The 15,162-nt window shown below is 38.2% G+C and overlaps 6 protein-coding genes and 1 non-coding gene across 7 annotated transcripts; 5 read left to right on the top strand and 2 right to left on the bottom strand.

Moving 5' to 3' along the window:
* Positions 1–1,486: 1,486 nt before the first annotated feature.
* RIM4 (Rim4p) lies at positions 1,487–4,198 on the top strand (the record flags this gene model as incomplete). The annotated part of the gene is made up of 1 exon (XM_445844.2): positions 1,487–4,198. The coding sequence occupies one exon, from the start codon at positions 1,487–1,489 to the stop codon at positions 4,196–4,198; it is 2,712 nt and encodes a 903-aa protein (XP_445844.2).
* A 525-nt stretch (positions 4,199–4,723) lies between these two features.
* NPR3 (Npr3p) lies at positions 4,724–7,564 on the bottom strand (the record flags this gene model as incomplete). Its single annotated transcript, XM_445843.1, has 1 exon — positions 4,724–7,564. The coding sequence occupies one exon, from the start codon at positions 7,562–7,564 to the stop codon at positions 4,724–4,726; it is 2,841 nt and encodes a 946-aa protein (XP_445843.1).
* Positions 7,565–7,937: 373 nt separating this feature from the next.
* tH(GUG)3 lies at positions 7,938–8,009 on the top strand. Its single transcript has one exon. It is a non-coding gene; the product is annotated as a tRNA-His (tRNA).
* A 582-nt stretch (positions 8,010–8,591) lies between these two features.
* CDC3 (septin CDC3) lies at positions 8,592–10,229 on the top strand (the record flags this gene model as incomplete). The annotated part of the gene is made up of 1 exon (XM_445842.1): positions 8,592–10,229. One exon carries the CDS (start codon positions 8,592–8,594, stop codon positions 10,227–10,229), a length of 1,638 nt encoding a protein of 545 aa, XP_445842.1.
* A 713-nt stretch (positions 10,230–10,942) lies between these two features.
* Positions 10,943–13,480, top strand: GVI51_E03289 (uncharacterized protein; the record flags this gene model as incomplete). Its single annotated transcript, XM_445841.1, has 1 exon — positions 10,943–13,480. One exon carries the CDS (start codon positions 10,943–10,945, stop codon positions 13,478–13,480), a length of 2,538 nt encoding a protein of 845 aa, XP_445841.1.
* A 247-nt stretch (positions 13,481–13,727) lies between these two features.
* MRPL15 (mitochondrial 54S ribosomal protein mL57) lies at positions 13,728–14,408 on the bottom strand (the record flags this gene model as incomplete). The annotated part of the gene is made up of 1 exon (XM_445840.1): positions 13,728–14,408. The coding sequence occupies one exon, from the start codon at positions 14,406–14,408 to the stop codon at positions 13,728–13,730; it is 681 nt and encodes a 226-aa protein (XP_445840.1).
* A 129-nt stretch (positions 14,409–14,537) lies between these two features.
* On the top strand, positions 14,538–15,050 carry GVI51_E03245 (uncharacterized protein; the record flags this gene model as incomplete). Its single annotated transcript, XM_445839.2, has 1 exon — positions 14,538–15,050. One exon carries the CDS (start codon positions 14,538–14,540, stop codon positions 15,048–15,050), a length of 513 nt encoding a protein of 170 aa, XP_445839.2.
* Between the last annotated feature and the right edge of the window lie 112 nt (positions 15,051–15,162).

Genomic DNA, 15,162 nt, shown 5'->3' with positions numbered 1-15,162 from the left:
CAATGCTGAAATCCTTATATTGGGACATTTTTACGTTGGGACAAACATAGACATGTAATCTGTTATTCTTTCATGGGACTGCCTTGAGATTTAAGGGAATGGTTAGAACTTCTCGTTAAACCCAGTGGGAGGGCACAGTGGGGAAGGGTTGAGGTTAAAGATCAAAAACATGGGCGGCAACAGGCAAATTGTATATAAGGGGGTAAGGAAAGTTCCTTTCCCCCTTTCTCTTCTTCCTTCCTTTTCTTTTGTGGGCGGTTAATTGACTTTAGTGTTTCTTGTGTTTATACCTTTGAATTTTATGTATTTCAAGATTTGCTTTTGTTGGACAGAAGAGTATAGTTTCTATTAGTATTTCTGTTGTATCTTTTTTTTTCTTTGAAGCTCATACGTTTTGCTATTGTAACTCATAATATTTGAAATCACAAAGAGAAAAAAAAAAAAATTAAGTCATAATTCTAGTGTATTTTTGAATTTCATTTGAAGTTGTCTTTTTTTGCATTTTAACGACTGTCTTCTTTCCTTTCAATTGAAAATTGGGCAAAACAATATCAAAGATAAATTCTTTCGTTAAAACTAGAACATATAATATTACTTCAATAACAGTTTGGAGTGAATAGAAAATTATAAAAAAAACAAAAAGAGCCAAAACATTTCTCGGCCATTTCTATTTAAAACAGGTCAAGAACAAACAAGTTCAATAGATAAGAATTGCTTCAAAGCAGACAGGTTTTTCTATTGGCGAGGAAATAAATCTCGATTTTGGTCTTTAGATAAACTAGCAAAATCTTTTTTTTTTTCAGCAGTCCAAGTAGCACAAACTAGTCGTGTTATTGTTCGAGATAAAGAAAAAGGATAATAGATTAAGATAAAGTAAGAACAAAAAAATTAAAAAAATAGCGCACACAATTGGCAGAACTCCTTGCATCCTCGAAGGGTAATCTAATTCGCTGACTCATTTACCATACAGTTGCTTTTTGAATAAGAAACTACAAGCTGAAATCACGTGTGTTCCTACTTCACGGCTTATTTCAATCTGGTTATTGCTATTGGTTATTGCGATATAAACGGTGAAGAGCAACAACAACTCCTGGCTAAAAGTGTTACGAAAGGTAAGGGGAAAAAAAAACTATATATAACACACACGGCGAGAAAAATTAACTGTATCGCGTTCTTGTTTAGTTTAGTTTTTGTTAGTGGGTGGTGTTGATCTTAATTATTTGCATTTTAGTTTACCTGGCTACATTCATTTAAAACTTAGGGAAAAAATACTGGGTTTGTATTGATACTAAAAATTGAGATTATTATTTTTAGTTAAGCGAGAAAAAAAACGAATTGTTATTTATTAGTTTTAATCTTTGGTTTTATTTATTTTGCTTTATTTTGGCATTATAAATATTTTCCATTTTATTTTTCTTAGACCTAGCAATTTTTTTTTCGCTTTTTTTTTTGTTACTCGGTAACCTGCACCTCCTATATTACTAAAATGGTGGCGGCAGCAATTGATATTACTCATGTATCAACCAAAGTGGAAAATTTTTACTTAGACAGCAATATTAGTGAAGTTGTAAAAAGGGAAGTTTCTCTCCATTTTAGTGACGATAGCGATATCAATTTAGAAAATGTTGGGCAGGAGTATGAATACGAAGAAGACGATAATAGCGAAGAAGATAACTATAACGATATTGAGGATGATGATAATGACAGTCCCATTTATGAAGATGACTCAGAGATTGAAGAGACGACATTTAATATAAGCAAGAGGTCAGGTCATGGCGGTAAAAAAGTTTATAATACTTTCTCATCATCAAACTCTTCATCCCAATCATCCCCATCGTTGGTTTCAGCTGTCTCGAATATTAGACCAACTTTTCATTCAGACTCAGAGTCTTATTCTTTATCAGAAGGAGGTTCCGGTTTGAATTTGACTAGAGGAAGTCGTATAAAGTCCAGATCGATGTCAGATTCTAGATCAGAATCATCTTCGTCATTATCTGTATACGCCTCAATCTCTTCCTCTACAAGTACTAACGCCTTCAATTTCAGAGCTGATAGTGGTCAGCAAGGAATTAATGATTCTCATAAAATTACAACTGAAAATAAAAATACTACAATAAAATCACCTGTATCCCATGAAAATGATAAATATACCAACAAACTAAAGGCTGAGAATGAAACAACACCAGATAATGTGACCAATACAGCTGATACAATAGGTGATTATAAAGGGAGGCCTTCGGCATGTATTTTTGTTGCAAGTTTGGCCTCATCATTACCAGATGATCAATTATGCATGAATGTCACGAAGCATTTTCAAAACTATGGTCAATTGGTAGGTGTTAAGGTTTTGAGAGATGATCATAACAGGCCTTATGCCTTTGTTCAATATATAAATGACAAAGATGCAAAACATGCTTTAAAGAATGCCAGTGGTACAGTTTTGAACGGTAGAAAATTAAGATGTGAGGCGGCCAAAGTAAATAGAACCCTGCTACTAATTAACTCGAAGCCAATCGAATATACTGAGGTAATCGACTTCTGTAATAACTTTGGTAAATTGGAGGTGTTAGTTCCAGGTAAACAGTCTTCCTCTATTAGACAAGGAGGTGGTTTTAACAAATTGGCGCCTTTTAGATCAAGTATTGGTATAAACATCAAACAGAATCAACACAATTCATTAGATAACTCCACTGTAAGCACATCCTGGTTCACTCAATTTGTTTTCAGAGAGGATGCTATTAGAGCATTTGCAAATATTAAGGACTCGAACTTTTGGGACGTTCAATGGGTTCAGAACGTTGAGGTCTCTCCGAAATATAATCTATTGAATCGGGCCGATCAATTTGTTAAGCGCAATCCTAGTAACGATTCTAACGAAAGAGACTCAGATGATTTTGAAAAAGACGAAAAAGCAAAATATGGTTCAACATTCTCACTAAATGCTCGTGAGTCGGATTTTCAACAAGACACAGATTCAGTCTCAACCATTTCTTCTGCTTCAAAAAGTAACGACAAGATTGCCGCTGACCTTAAATTTGCTTATAGACAAATAAACACCAGAGATAAGTTCCAAATTGATAAAAAATCGATATTTGTTGGTCAACTAGACCTATCGACTACTAAGGAGATTCTCGTAAAAAGATTTTCCACTCACGGTAAGATAAGAAATATAGATGTAGTCAGTAAGCCTACAACGGTTTTTGCCTTTATTGAGTATGAAACGGAACAAGCGGCGGCAGCTGCTCTCGATAAAGAAAATCATTCAATTCTTCTGAGTAAGACGATGCACGTACAGTATAAGGAGATAGGAGGACCACATGGGAGGAGATTGTTTAAAAGAAACTCTTATTTTAAAGAGGTATCAAAAACATTCACACCACCAGAGGCAAATTTGGCACCACCACCAATTAACATGTATATGAGAATGGTTTCAGATAACGATTCGACATTGATACCTTTTCCTTACATAGGATATCCACTTCCTGAAGGTATACATGAAATTGATATTGTTCCATTTTCTGGTAATCCATACATAAAAGCAGGTGTATCCGGTAGAAATATTTCAGCAACAGGTCATTGGTCCAGTGTAAGGTCAAATAGTAATCAAAGTACAATAGCAGATGTTAGCAGCTTGAATATAAATAATACTACTTCACTTCAAGCTAAAGATATAACTTCTGAGACTCGAAATGGTGGAACGACATTAGATGGAGATAAGTCACAATCATCTGATGGCGAGCATCATGTGGGTTCACCACTGTCTACAACATCTACAGAACCACTAAACTCTAGTGAAAAGCAAAATTTTAACCGTTACAATAATGGAACAAATGGTTCTTACACTTATGTGTCTAGACGTAAATTTATTAGCAGGAGAAATGGTTATGGCTATAACGAGCCTCCAAGAAATTGTTTTTTTCCACCATACGTTTATCCATTTCAATACCCAATTGGATCTATCCATGCTGGGCCTAATGCGTCAGGGAACCATCCTTATATGATGGTGTATCCACTACCTCCACCTCCTCCACCACCTCATTCCGGAATTAAGAATTCCATTATACCCCCAACTCCATTAGGGATTCCACAATCTAACACTTCAATACCACCAATGACGTCTTCGTCTTCTACACAATATATGTCTACAGACTCCCCTAAATTTATACCAGAGAAGAAGAAACAAGAGTTAGAATATTAACGTATCATGCACTGATATATTCTGGGTTATGCTGGTAATGATTGCTTACATAGCTTATCATTTTTTCAGCGGTAGCAATAAAGTAAAATTATGGTTGTTTAAATGTCATTAGAAACAAGAAAATTAATCATTGGTTTAATTATGGCTATATGTTTTGTTTTTTATGGATGTGTGATGCATTAGATCTTCAAGAGTAATAACGTATAGGGTTTCAGAACAGAGTACCTTGGTGAAATAATAATCAAATATGAAACCCTAGTGGGGCATGATGTGATTTCCTTCATCAATCAATAGGTTGGTTTATCAGCTACAGAAAGATACTAAATTACTTAATAATTGTAGCATCTTCTTATTCTGATAAACACATTTAATTAAAAACATAGATTTTTATTTCATTAGTGCATATATTTACAGATTTACCTGCACTCTTGATATTGTATATAAATATTATTGTTTAAACTAAAGAAATTATGCTTCAATACTTATTAACTAAATGTTGTTCTTACTTGGATGTGAACACAGGTTCTACCAGTGGTTAAGTTCAACTATATAATTACCTAGCGAAGTCAGAAGTCTCTTAATGTCATGGCGAGAAATATGTTCCTTAAGCATTACTGTTTCCATGGCGGTCCTGCCGTTCATGTATTTCATTACTTTATTAAATAATATCTTAATATCCTGAGGTTGATCCTGTATACACTTGTAAATCCATCTCTTTTCAAGTGCGGTAGCTCTTTCAGGTTCTAGAATAATAGTATAATCGTGATTGAATTCAGGGTCATCGTAATCAAACGAATCACTGTCATATTCGGTATCTCTTCCTTCGAGTGTATTGTCATTTATGTCAACTTTGGTACTCTTTGGAGGTTCATTTGCATTTTCATCAGTTGACAACAATTTGTTGTCGACATTGTCTTCTTGTCTTCTTCTTCTATTCGTTCTAAATCCTTCCTTTTCCAAATCCTCGTCAACCTTCATTTTAATCTTTTTATCTACCCTAATATAAACAAATGTGAGCAGTTGTGTTAGATATCCCTTTTGGATCAGCCATATAAGAGCCGCCATGTAAATAGGTTTATGTTCTTTGGAAGGAATGATATTTCCAAAGGCCTTTGGTTTCCCTAAAGAAAGAATGTTCAAGAAGGTTGGCAATGAAGGTAATGAAGGAAACTTCAATTTGAATGACTGTTGGTTCAGATAAATAACGGGTATCTTGGATGAGGAATTTGAGGTTACGTTGAGATCTGTAATACTTGGCTTTCGATTACCTTTTATCATCTCAGAGTTATCTGCCTCTACAGGTGAGAGAGGCGACACAATATAAGTGTTTTTAAAGCTTATAGGTAATATTGCACGCGCATGTCTCCAGTAAATCAAATGTAAAGCACAAGACCTTAATAATGCAGAATAAAAGGTATTAGTTTTATTATCTTTGTTTTGTTTGCTTTTATTAGCTGTGGTGGAAGAAGAGAGCGGTTTTTCAGCTAGTAATTCGTTTATAATATACTGATATGATAATAATGGAACATTAGGTTGAATGACTTTCACTAACTGTTTTAGAATAACCCCTCCAATGTCATCATTGGAAGAGTAGTTATCTAGGTCAGCAATAATTTTATCAGGATCATCTAACAACAAAATTGAGTATAATAGTAAGTCATCGTCATCATAATCATTTTGTGCCGTTAATGCATTTTCCATGTTCTTACTGTAAAAAATCTCATTTTTTGTTTGTCCATTAGAGAATGTGTTTACATGGTCGGAAATTAAGTTAGTATCACGAGCACTCTTTGCATGATGATTATCATCGATATTTGCAGATTTTTCTAAAAACTTATTATTCTGGATTGAAGTTAAAAAAGAGCCTTTCAAAACAGGATATAATTTATATTGAGGGAGTATGCTAAATTCATTTTGTATTGGGATTTGTAAAGACACAGTTCTATGATCAGTTATTTCTAAGCAGGCAATTTCATTTTTCTTTATCTTTTCGACACATTCAGTAAGAGCCCTTGCTAAGGATGATTTTGCTAATAACCTCTGGTATAAATATCTCCCCTTCTCTGAAGGTAATGATAGGCTTTTGTAGTGTTTCGAGTTTTTAAAAACTTTCTCCTTTTCTTTTAGTATTAGTTCACATTGTTCTGATACATAATCATTTTTCGACTGTAGATATCTTAATAGGACAGATAATCTAGCTACCACATATTGATACATGTCATCTACTCTCTTATTGTATTCGATAAGATTTGGATCCATAATAAAGCAAACATGAAACATCGTCATATCTTTTGTAAAATGATCATTTTGAGGATTAGATAGTGTTCTGCTCTTGTGTAGAGAGCCAACTTCTTCGATAATTTTTGAGCTCTCGGGACTATTTGGAGTCTCGGCACTGAAACTCTTATCATGATTAGAGGACTTCGATCCAGAGCGTTTCCTACTACCGGTTAAGCTTCCCGATCTTTTTGATTTACTTAAGGAGTTATTTCTTTTTCTTGATTTTCTCCAGTTTCCGCTAGAATCGACATGAATTGGATGGCCAAGGAAACAGTATTCGTCGACTGTTAATTCAAATCTAGTATTACACATTTCTCTGCTAGGACAGCAAAGTTCAGCCAGGAAATCTATATCAAACTCAAAAAACTTTGAAGTATCTTGATAATTAGCTTCAGTGAAGAATTCTTCTGTGATGTCTACCCTTTTCTCTGATGTCATGTAATCGAATTCTATGAGATCATCGTCTTCCTCCATATTGAACTGGTCATCGTTGGTATCATTCGTGTTTATCTTTGTAAATTGTGATTTTGGATCATTTAGGATGTCTAGAAGTTTGCTTGCGCTTATTTTTTGCCCATTATCTTTAGGTTCTCTTCCCAGGGATGTATTTCTCGACATTGACACGGGACTTACGTTCCTGGTTGACCTGGCACCTGCATTCTCTAGCTGTGATCTTCGGCTATCATCAGGGGTCTGTAAATCCAATTCTGAGTCTGATGAGCTCCCGGAGGTAGACCAATCGGCGTAATCAGTAGACAGCTCGCTGTCACTCAAACCGGAAGAAGGAGAAGATAGCGATGACGAGGAAGAAGATGAAGCGGTACGCTCCATCTTGCTTGAGTGCAAGTCTGAGTCTAGCTCGGAGTTCATGTCCCAATTGCCCGGGTGGCCTCTGCTCTTCATGCTCCTGCCTTCCGTCTCTCTCTTAAGACCGGTAGTGCCCAATTGCTGGTTCATGTGTGCATCTCTTGCAGTTTCGAGTATCCTATTCGATGGTGGGTAATGGTATATAACCTGGGGGCCTGAGTGTGAGGAAACCGCCAGCATCACACCCAATAGGCATGAATCCGGCAGAAACTCATTCATGATTATTGGTCAGGCAGTTTTTCAAATTGGCACGCTAAGCTTTTTCTTGTTAACAAGCAATTGTCTGTAGCAAGTTCTTTTATGTTTTGATAATATTTCGTATTGATTATCTTATGGAACAATTTTGTCATTGAATGCTGATGAGGTGCGATATAGAGAAAGAGCCCATATCTGGGGTGAAAAAAAAAAGTAAGACTGAGGGAGGGCTCTTAATATTTTCTAATCTGTACAAATATCTAAGCTGTACAAATGGAATTGCAATAAGTTCTTTCTTAGTAACGAGCCCTGGAAGTGTCCACAATACCTAACAGGCTGATCAGCAGTAAAGCCATCATATACCTATCTGTCGCTAACGTTACTCCAAGAAAAATATGCCATTTTAGTATAGTGGTTAGTACACATCGTTGTGGCCGATGAAACCCTGGTTCGATTCTAGGAAATGGCAGTTTTTTTTTGCTTTTGTTTTTTGTGTTTGTTGTTGTCTAACGCCGGACTCGTCTACGACGAAGACGCGAAAAAGCAAAAAAAATTGAATTTTATGTGCCGTGTAGCGTGTATCTATATACGCTATCATGTGACTCTAAAAATAGCCCAAATTTTCTCGCTTCGCTTCTTCTTCTCTCACACTATGTGTTGTTGATATCGCATTCAACGACGTGTCCTTTTTTCTTGATTTTTTCTCTCAACTCGCCGGACGGGGAGAGGCTCCTGTCGATGTCGATGTCGAATGTTTGGTGATTTGTCTCTTTTGTGTTGCCATCCCTCAGAAACAGTCGTGGAGGGGTTCCTTCTTTCTCTCTCTCTCGAGTTTTGATTTTATCTTTTGGGACAAAAAGAACAGATCAGCCATTCTAAGTTGCAAAAATTAAATAGAATAGGAATAAGAATAGGAATAAAGTGTTGGGCCATTATACAAGGGAATACGTGAAACACATAGCAGTTCGTGCGTATATAAACATACTTCAAGTTTTCAGATAGACGTCCCATTCTGTTTTGTAGATAGGCTAGAGAATCTTTTGAAGTCGACATGTCTTTTGAAGGAAGTGTTAAGAAAGAGCCCATTGAGGACGATGTTGGCGGGTACTCTATTGGTGCAGCTGCGCAAGCGCAGCATGCACCACAGATGGCGCCACAGGTGCCACAGGATATGAAGGATGTGCGTTCGAGTGTTAGCGCTTCTGTGACGCCGGCTAATGATGCCGAGGTTGCTATGGATCAGGAGTACTACGCGGATAGTGCGGATCACGCGGATCACGCGGATCACGCGCGTGAATTAGGCCAGGTGCTGCCTGAGCAGCCGGATTTGAAGATTGTTCGCCGCCAGGTTACTGGGTATGTTGGTTTTGCAAACTTGCCTAAGCAATGGCGGAGGAAGTCCATTCGCAAGGGTTTCACTTTCAACCTGCTATGTGTCGGTACCGCTGGTTTGGGTAAGACTACACTGGTGAACACTCTGTTTGGTCGCGATTTCGCGCCTGGGGCTATGGAGAGCAATATCCCAGGGGACTACCAGGCGGAGATGGACTCCGTGGACGAGAAGGTCGAGAACTTGAAGATCGAGGACACTGACGAGAACGGTATCGCCGCCATGGCCGCTGCTGCCGGTGTGGCCAATGGTCAAGGTAAGGCAGCCGAGGAGGAAAACTTAACCTCGTCGATTCATATGGAGAAGCAATCTGCCGTGATAGAGGAGAACGGCGTTTCCTTGAAGCTGACTGTGATCGATGCACATGGGTTCGGTGACGCCATCGACAACAGCGACGCCTGGCAGCCAATTGTGAGCGAGGTCAACAAGCGTTTTGACCAATACCTGGACGCCGAAAACAGAATCAACAGAGGCGTGATCGAGGATACAAGAATACACGCATGTCTGTACTTTATAGAACCAACGGCGCACTTCTTGAAACCTCTAGATATTGAGTTCTGCAAGCAGATCCACGAGAAGTGTAACTTGATTCCAGTAATCGCTAAATCAGACATCCTAACAGATGAAGAGATCGCAATCTTCAAAAGCAGAATCAGAAGGCAGCTGGACGAAGCTGGTGTTACCCTTTTCGAACCACCAACCTACGCTCTAGATGACGAAGAGACAGTCGCAGCAACTAAAGAGCTCGCAAATAAAGTGCCATACGCCGTTGTCGGTTCCACAGAGATGGTCACAAACTCAGAGGGTAAGTTGGTCAGAGGCCGTACTTACCCATGGGGTATCATTGAGGTCGATAACTCCGCTCACTCCGACTTCAACTTCTTACGCGACCTGTTGATAAGACAATACATGGAAGAGCTTCGTGAGAGAACTGTGAAGGTGTTATATGAGAAATATAGATCCGAGAAACTCATAAATCTAGGCATAAAACAAGATAACAGTGTTTTCAAGGAGTACGATCCAGAGACAAGACAGAAGGAGGAGAAACAATTACACGAGGCCAAACTTGCAAAACTAGAAGCTGAAATGAAGGCAGTGTTCCAGCAAAAGGTTTCGGAGAAGGAGAAGAAACTGCAGAAATCAGAAGCAGAATTATTCGCCAGACATAAGGAAATGAAAGACAAACTAACAAAGCAATTGAAGGCTCTCGAAGAAAAAAAGCACCAGCTAGAAATATCTATTTCTAAACAAGTGTCGCAATCACCTGTTCAGCCAAAAAAGAAAGGATTTCTACGTTAATGAATCAGAAAATTGCAGTTCTTTTATAATTATTAATACTGCTAGAAAGTTCTAATAAATTGAAAAGTTTGAAAAATCGAACTGCATATACCATGCACTGTTGAAGATTGTCAGGTGGTTACTATTTTTTCCCCATTTTCCTCTCATATTTGTACTCAACACCGGTTAGGATAAATAGATTTGATTTTGGGAAGGAGTTAACCAATCTAGAAATCTAGCATGCTCAATTACACTATTGCATTTGGTTTTTGATTGCTTGTTGACCGATAATGAGAGCTGCTTGAATTTTCTGAACTATTATGAATTCTTAAATCAATATAACAGCTGTCAACAGTTTAGCTTCGCCTCTTAATAGTAGACAAAAAAGAATCTAAGCTATGTAAATGGAAAACTATGTAATTTATACCCTCTATTTTCTTGAATATGATTACGTTTAACAGGATTATACTAATGGGGTCCCATCTGTCATATACCTCAAGTCTATTTATATATTGATGTCATTGAGGACGCATCGGACTGCAGGATTGTGCATTTGGCGTAAGTCTCACCTGATGGCCCATCGGTAACGTCATGGGCCATCTCATACTAGAATTTTTACAGCAAGTAAATCACACATTGACCTGCAGCTTATTGAGATATCTTAGGTTTGTAGAAACTGTCAGTACCGGGAGAATACCACGACGGGCGAAGATTGCTAGGGACAACAATACCTGATGGCGGAAAATGGTACTAAACCACTGGACATCGAGAAGAAGAAGAGAATCGCCAGAGCGTATGATGCTATCACGATATACTTCTCAAAGAGGAAGAGGGAAAAGTACAATATACCACGGCCTATAAAACTGCGAGTGGGTGAATTGAGTTCGCGGAAATTTTTCCAGTTGTTAACTGACCTTCATCATCAATGTGATTATAGAGATGGCCGCCTCAAGGAGTCAGATCCTATTATCTCTGAATCACAATTGCAAAAGAAATTATGTACATTGGATAAGTCGACATACATGAAATTGCTAAACGATACCATTAAAAGTTTCAATGAGAGAGGTTTATCATACCTAGTCACATCGCACAGATCGACCGAAGAGATACAACGGTTATCTCAGCAATACTGTAAAGTTTCAGTCATGAACGAGAACTTGAAGCAAAAGAAGTTAGAATTGGAATTGGCAGTGAGAGAGAAAAGGAATAAAAGTTTCAGCATAAATTATTTGAAAAACTCCATGTACAAGAGTGACACACTCATTGCTAAGTTTGAAGCTCCAAAAGACGGTATTCCTTATGTTTTGATTGTTCAGTTAACGGAATGTTTAAGTTCTTTGACTGCCTATGTGAGTAATACAAAGAGGGATTTTGATGTGGAAGGTATTTTTAAGACTATATTATCGGTAAATGAAGTATTTCGAGAAATAAATCTTTTTATGGATGTTCCAAGATACAAGAAACAGATATTCGTCCTACGATTGGCAATTTCTCATATGATAACATCAATTAGATTCTTTCTGCTTCAGCCTAAAGCTATACCAAAATTGGCTGTTATTAGTTCAATTTCGGATATCCATTTCAAGTTATGTGTGTTGGTAAACCAGGTTGGGATGAAAATAACCGAGACTGATGAATCTATGGTTCAAAGGTCTGCTTTAGTAAATGGAAAGAAGCGGGAAGTCGATGCAGTACAAAAGGTTGAAACAATGCTGGCGGACTCTGTTGCTTCTAAAAAACTTGAAGCCAAAACTGAAGTGATACCTCAGAGTAACACTAATGCTAAGGATACTTCAGTCGATTTTTCAGGTCCTTTAATTAATAAGAACTCTTTGCTGGACAATATACACAAGGAGAACCCTGGGAGAGATGTTACTTTGAGTGCAGAATCTGAACTTTACAAGGAAGTTAATAAAAAGAATAATTACTCAGAAAATGTAGAATTACCCGTGAACAATAGTAGCAAGAAAATGGGAGAAGATTGTTTAGTGAAATCTCATGAGGATATCGACGACTTAAATGATAAATCAGGTTTGATTGAGAGTACAACCTCATCGGGTAGACTAGCTAAAAGTGTACATTCGGGTATGCAAACTGACTCAAAGCCAGTTGTACCATCGTTCAAAATTGATACAGTCGAAGGATACGATAGCTCTGAAGATTTAAATGCAGAACCAGATTTGAACGCAGAGCCAGATTTGAACGCGGGACTGGATCTGAATATAGAACCAGATTTAAACGCTGGAATTAATTTAGATGTAGAATCAGATTTGAGTATTGAACCAGATTTGAATATTGGACAGGATTTGAATTCAAAAATGGTGAGTAATATGGAAACTGAGGTGGCGGAAGATAAAGATAAGAGAGATGCTAGTAAGGGGAAAGCTATTCATAAACTGGAGACTGAGATTGATGATATGGGTGTTTCTTCTACAGACTCAGAATCAGTTGATTCACTCGATCAGGAGAATGGTAATGTCCCACACAATAGCCTATACACTAAGAATGAGGATGAGAAAAAACAGAGGTTCAAGGAAAAGGTTAAAAAGTTTGGTACAACTGCAGGTTTGGGACTGCGATTGATCTCAGAATCCAACAATGAACCAACTACAAAACCAAAACTAACGAATCAGGAATTGGCAAAAAATATAAAAGGTTCTACATTAGCACCTTCTGGGGGGCAAAAAATGAGCTTAAAATCGGATTTAAGCTCTAGAAACTCGCTACATCCATTACTGAAGAAATTTGTAGCTTATGAGGATGAGTTTTGGGAATCATCTCCTTTACTTCCTTTACATAATTTTGGGTCTGGTAGTGAAAATAGATTGAGCAGAATAAATGTCCAATCTATTGGTCAATTAATTAATATTCTTAACACAATGTATGAAAAATTTGATTTGAAGTATCAGAAATTGCTAGAGACACTAAAGAATAATAAAAGCACAAGAGGTTCTATTAGAAGAGAGAGTAATGCAATTGCAGAAATAGTAGCGCAACTTGCTGATAAAGTGATGCAGATACTCACCAAAGATGAAAATACCGAAATCCTCAAAAAATTTAGTGGACACATCGAGAGATTGGAGTCATATAACAATGGATTGGCATCTTTTGCAGGATTGAATGTGAAGGGAAAGATAGAAATTCAATCAGAAGATGCAGAGTATGCTTCACACAGTTTTAAGCAAAGGATCAGTGAAACCCTGTATCGGATATCTACCACATGTAAAGATGTGATTAAGGGTTTTCAAGAATATAATGATGGCGATGATTGATATATGAGGACTTCAGAAAAAAAATTGCTTAGCTATAAAGTTTACACACCGGGATGCAATCTCAAGTTAACAATTGCCGTTTCCCCGTCGGGCAAAGATTTTTATAGAGAATTTGTGTTTGTAATTTATTAAAATAGTTATATACATGATTTTTTAAACCTACTCGGAGTTAATGAAATATTTATCTAAGGTTTTATGCTCTGCGTTATGAAATAAGACTTGTTTTTCTTTCTATTCTGTGATTTGCTCAGTTACTATGTACAGTTTCTTTCTGTTGATCCAGCTTTCTCAATGTAATATTGAGTAATGATTGGGTGTTGCTTGGATTCAGTAAGTCTTCTACTATGAACTGTGAGGCTTTCTTTTCTCCCTGCTGTAGAAGAATTGCACCGATGAATGAGTTCAGAACAGTAGACATAACTTTAGATTTACCCTTGATAGGACCGTCATTAAGAGGGTCACTAACTTTCCAAAACACCAACGGCTCTAAATTTTTCGCTATCACGTACTCTGCAGCTGTCTGATAAGACACAAGTCCCTTTGACACTGGTGTGCCCAGGTTACCAAAGGAGTTCTCTGGTCCCACTGAGTGCATCGCAGCTTGCAACTTCAGATACTGCGATCCCAACAGATTCAACTTCTCGTTATAAGGGCGGGAACCGTGGGCGAAGGACTTGTGCGTTAGACACTGTAAAATGGCAGCATCACTTAGCTCAATACCGTGCTCCTGAAAACCCATCCTTTCACGCACACTGGCATGGTAGTCCCCACCAACATCGGTGTACACCAGCCCAGCTGGATTCTTCAAGTAGCTGACAGGATCCCTCCTCAGCCCGCGCACCCGCGCACCAGCATGCATATACCACCTTCTCCCAATCATAGACATCGTTAGCCGGTCTTGTTGTGCTGTAGTGGGCCCCATTCCCATACTATTGAAACTGTCGAGCTTTTTCAGCTTATTCCTTCAGAATTGTCCACTTGTGGTTCCCAAAGCAAAATTCGTCTGCAAGAACGATGATAAAGGGAACCCTTCGAAATATTAAAAGAATAGCAACTGATGGTGTCTCAGGAGCTGGTGCAAGAGATGCAGGACATCAGAGAAGAAATGGATGATACGGTAGTTATTGGAGATGAAGACGTGCTTTCCACAAGCTCAGGGTCGAGTGTTGAAGTTGTGGAAGCCCCCGCGAGTTCGGAGAGGCCAGTTCTGACACCGCAGATAGTGGCCCTGTGGGCCACCATGATGGCTGTGGTATTGACCGTATCTGTATGGTATATGCAGCGGTACGGGTATATTAGCACGCTGACACCCATAGGTGGTGAGAGCGTCTACGTTTTCAAGTCCGCAGGCGGGGACAGCATCAAAGTTGTGGCCCCCAGGGGCATGCAGGGCCAGTATATGCTGGATTTTGACCAAGGCACCATGCGACGTGTGCTTGGGGACCACACTTTGGTGCGGTCCTTCTACGATGTGGCAGAGCGCGTGCGGCCCCGGTTTAAGAGCGGAGTGAGCGCTACACGCTCACTGCTGAAGCGCTACCGTGATATGCTGAGCCAGAGGATCGGGTGAATACGTACAGGAGCAGGTCTCTATTATCTTTATATATATTTCTTTTGTTCTATCTTCATTATACAAGTTTATATGCAGTTCCCTTTAAAAATATATTATATTCAATAACATT

This window comes from Nakaseomyces glabratus, chromosome E (genome assembly GCF_010111755.1).
Source record: "Nakaseomyces glabratus chromosome E, complete sequence".
NCBI classification, from domain to species: Eukaryota; Fungi; Ascomycota; class Saccharomycetes; order Saccharomycetales; family Saccharomycetaceae; genus Nakaseomyces; species Nakaseomyces glabratus.
This window is presented reverse-complemented; position numbering and strand designations above follow the sequence as displayed.